The sequence below is a fragment of the Chinchilla lanigera genome, unplaced genomic scaffold (genome assembly GCF_000276665.1).
Source record: "Chinchilla lanigera isolate Chin_1 unplaced genomic scaffold, ChiLan1.0 scaffold00007, whole genome shotgun sequence".
Taxonomy (NCBI): Eukaryota; Metazoa; Chordata; class Mammalia; order Rodentia; family Chinchillidae; genus Chinchilla; species Chinchilla lanigera.
Genome location: NW_004955408.1, coordinates 4217706 through 4218772, shown reverse-complemented (window position 1 = coordinate 4218772; position 1067 = coordinate 4217706). Strand labels below are relative to the sequence as shown.

The following is a 1067-nucleotide window of genomic DNA, read 5'->3' as shown; positions in this document are numbered from 1 at the left end:
TTGAAAATGACAAAAAGAAGAAACAAAATGTAATCTCAGCCAAACAGTCTGCCCAGAACAAGTCCAGGAAACATCAATATGGAAGACCATGGAAGTTACACATATGAAATCTCTGAATTGATAGCAACTGAAGTAAAGAACCAACTACATCCGGCTATGGAGGAAATCAGGTCAGCAATAATTGCTCAGGTAAAAAAAGAAATGACAATCATAACAATAGAATTGCTTGGCATATCAAAAGAAGACATAGGTAAAAAATGGAGGAGCACAGAGAAATGATGGAAACCTTGAATGAACAATATAGGAAAGAATTAGAATGCATGCAGCAGATTCAAAGAGACAGTCAGGAAATTAAAAATTTCATTGAAAGCTGGAAGAATCACTTGAATAAAATGGAAGATAGACTCTCAGACCTTGAAGACAGCATTGCAGCTAGTGATCATGAAAGAAAAGACCTCTTAAAAACAAGTAACAGCAAATAACACTTCAACAGCTGCAAGATGAGGCAAAGAAAAACAATATAAGGCTGATAGGTGTCAACAAAAGAGCAGGAGGCAACATGAGTGACATAAAAAGACTATTTGTAGAAGTAATAGCAGAAAATTTCCCAAGCATGGGACCAGAACCTTATAAACACATAAGTGAGGCATATAGAACCCCAGTTAGCCATAACCAAGATAAATCTATGTCCAGACACATCATAATCAAAATCCCAGGAATTCAGCAAAAGAACAGAATATTAAAAGCTGTTAAAGTAAAGAAACAGATTACTTATGAAGGAAAGCCCATCAGAATCGTGGCAGATTTCTTAACACAGACCATGAAGTCAAGAAGAGCTTGGAGTGAAGTATTTCAGGTCCTGAAAGAAAACATCTTCCAACCTAGATTGCTGTACCCTGCAAAGCTATCTTTCAAAATTGATGGAAAAATAAGATACTTCCATGACAAAGATCAACTGAAGAAATTCATGAGTGCCAAACCAATCCTACAAAGAGTACTGAAAGATATTTTACAGTGACAAAAATGACCACAATCTCAAGACCAACAATAGAAAAGAACTACCAAGC

General features: G+C 36.0%; 1 protein-coding gene across 1 annotated transcript in view; it reads left to right on the top strand.

Annotated features, from left to right (window-relative positions):
- Positions 1 to 156: 156 nt before the first annotated feature.
- Shroom1 (shroom family member 1) overlaps positions 157 to 1067 on the top strand; it is a gene marked incomplete in the record, with an annotated part of 24321 nt that continues 23410 nt past the window's right edge. Inside the window, 1 exon segment of the mRNA XM_013507376.1 lies at positions 157 to 189. Within this exon segment, the coding sequence (XP_013362830.1) occupies positions 157 to 189 (33 nt within the window).